The sequence below is a fragment of the Penaeus monodon genome, chromosome 20 (genome assembly GCF_015228065.2).
Source record: "Penaeus monodon isolate SGIC_2016 chromosome 20, NSTDA_Pmon_1, whole genome shotgun sequence".
Lineage (NCBI taxonomy): Eukaryota > Metazoa > Arthropoda > Malacostraca > Decapoda > Penaeidae > Penaeus > Penaeus monodon.
In genome coordinates this window covers 13,810,989-13,813,094 of record NC_051405.1, presented here as the reverse complement: position 1 = coordinate 13,813,094, position 2,106 = coordinate 13,810,989, and the positions used below count along the sequence as shown (strand labels likewise).

The following is a 2,106-nucleotide window of genomic DNA, read 5'->3' as shown; positions in this document are numbered from 1 at the left end:
TGTGAGATAAAGTTATAAATACATATTAAATCTAAGATTTTGATGCACTTTTTGTTGACTGCTGTGCCTTTTAGATTTAAAATATTACAGTTTTCTCTGAAGAAAGAAATTGATATATTTAGAATTATCAAAACATTATAGTGTATTTAATAGTTTGTTGAATGTATTCAGTTATTTAATAGTGATAAACTTCAAGTATTAGAATTTTTGATGTGATGATTAACTTTGAAAAAGTGACTTAAAAATAAGTTTAGCTTTTAATTTCTGCATTTGTTTCTGAAATATGGAAAATATAAATCAATAGAAGGTTAAACATATGTGAGAAATCTTTAGGTATACTTAGAGAATATAGGATATGACTGCTAAATTTTAATCTTCAGTGATACTTAAAGAGTAATGGTAAAGTGTTGAAATGTACCTCAAAGATTAAGATAATATGATCACATAATTGTATTAAGAGAATGTATGTTGGATTCTGTATAAAGATTTGAACTTAAATTTTGATTGATTTGCTCTTTGCACCTTTACTTGAAGAGAAGGATGGAAGAGAACTGAATTATTCAGAATTGTTTTAATAGTAACAATACAAACTCAAAGTATACTCTCAGATTTACAAGTATATACTTTTATGCACTTGTATTTATTCTTAAACATACATATATATTTATTGATACATATATGGTTTTGCTTCGCATGTAAATGTTGATATAAAGTAACAAAAATTGTCTAACTTTCTAGGTCACACTGCTGCACCATCATGGAGTCGAAGAGCATCTTGGCAGAAGCAGACTCGACCTCCATGCTAGCCATCCCTCAGTCCAATCCACAGTCAAGTGTGTCACAGACCTCACCAGCACTTTTGTCACCCGCACATTCCCCATCAGATTTGTCACCAGCACAGTCTCCTTCTCATTCTCCATCTGCGATACCTGTCTCAGGATCTTCACCCACAGTTTTGTCACCTTCAGAAAGTCTTAGTGACCCTTCACAGCCATCTACATTACAACCTTCCTCATTGTCTTCATCAGTCATTTCACCTCCTGAGCAACCATCTCCAGGAAGCATCTGGGCAGAATCAGTATCTTTATTACCATATGTACCATTATCACTGTCTTCTCCAAATGAGACGCAGCCTCCAGCAACACAGTCTAATATATCATCTAGTATATCATCAACAACCCCAGCCAATCCACAGTCTCCCTTGGCTGTCTCAGTGGACCAAGACTCCTTTTACCTTCTTAATTCACCACATCCTGTAAAGTCATGGCGCTATGATCCTCTAGCATCCCCAGATTGGGATTGTGCAGGACCACCTGGATGTCTGTGTGCTGGACGAGTTAAAAAGTAAGAATCCAAGATTTTAATTTCAAAGACTTTTCATCTGATGTGGTATATTGTATGTAGATGTTGTATTTTAGAAATAAGGTTGTTTTGAATACTTTGTAATGTATTAATAAATTGAATAACAAAGAAAAAATTATAATATGATTTATACTTAATTTCAGAGACCTGAGCAGTATCTACAGTGAGCCACTTCCAGGAATTTTTGTTGTACCTGATGAACAAAACCTCTTTAAAGTCAATTGCCTCATTATTGGGCCATTTGATACACCATATGAAGGTGGATTCTTCCACTTCCTCGTCCGTTTTGGTCCTCAGTACCCTCTCCATCCACCAAGAGTACGACTGCTGACAACAGGGGGTGATACAGTCAGATTTAACCCCAATTTATACAAGAATGGCAAAGTTTGCTTAAGTATTTTAGGGTAAGCACATTCTCTGTGGAGATGGTATACTTTCCTGACAGTAGTGATGCCAATATGACATTAATTAGTGGGATACAGTATACACACTGGTGTATGACATGTTGTTTGAAGCACTGATTTATAATATCAATTTCCATGGTAGAACGTGGGCCGGTCCAGCGTGGAGCCCAGCATCCAACCTCTCCAGTGTCCTTTTGTCATTACAAAGCCTGATGAATGAGAACCCTTATCACAATGAACCTGGATTTGAAAAGGTAAGATCCTGAAAATTATGACATAGTGAAGAGGAAAGTTTGATTGATAACATACTTTTTATTAGGTTATTATTTCTTAAACCAGG

General features: G+C 35.4%; 1 protein-coding gene across 2 annotated transcripts in view; it reads left to right on the top strand.

The window, feature by feature from the left end:
• Positions 1 to 2,106, top strand: part of LOC119585641 (ubiquitin-conjugating enzyme E2 Z-like) — a 20,510-nt gene that overhangs the window by 4,917 nt on the left and 13,487 nt on the right. For both annotated transcript variants that reach the window (XM_037934316.1, XM_037934315.1), the window contains exons 2-4: positions 739 to 1,344; positions 1,506 to 1,766; positions 1,909 to 2,020. In XM_037934316.1, coding sequence (XP_037790244.1) covers positions 758 to 1,344; positions 1,506 to 1,766; positions 1,909 to 2,020 — 960 coding nt within the window. In that variant the 5' untranslated portion in view covers positions 739 to 757. The remainder of the gene's footprint in view (positions 1 to 738; positions 1,345 to 1,505; positions 1,767 to 1,908; positions 2,021 to 2,106) is intronic.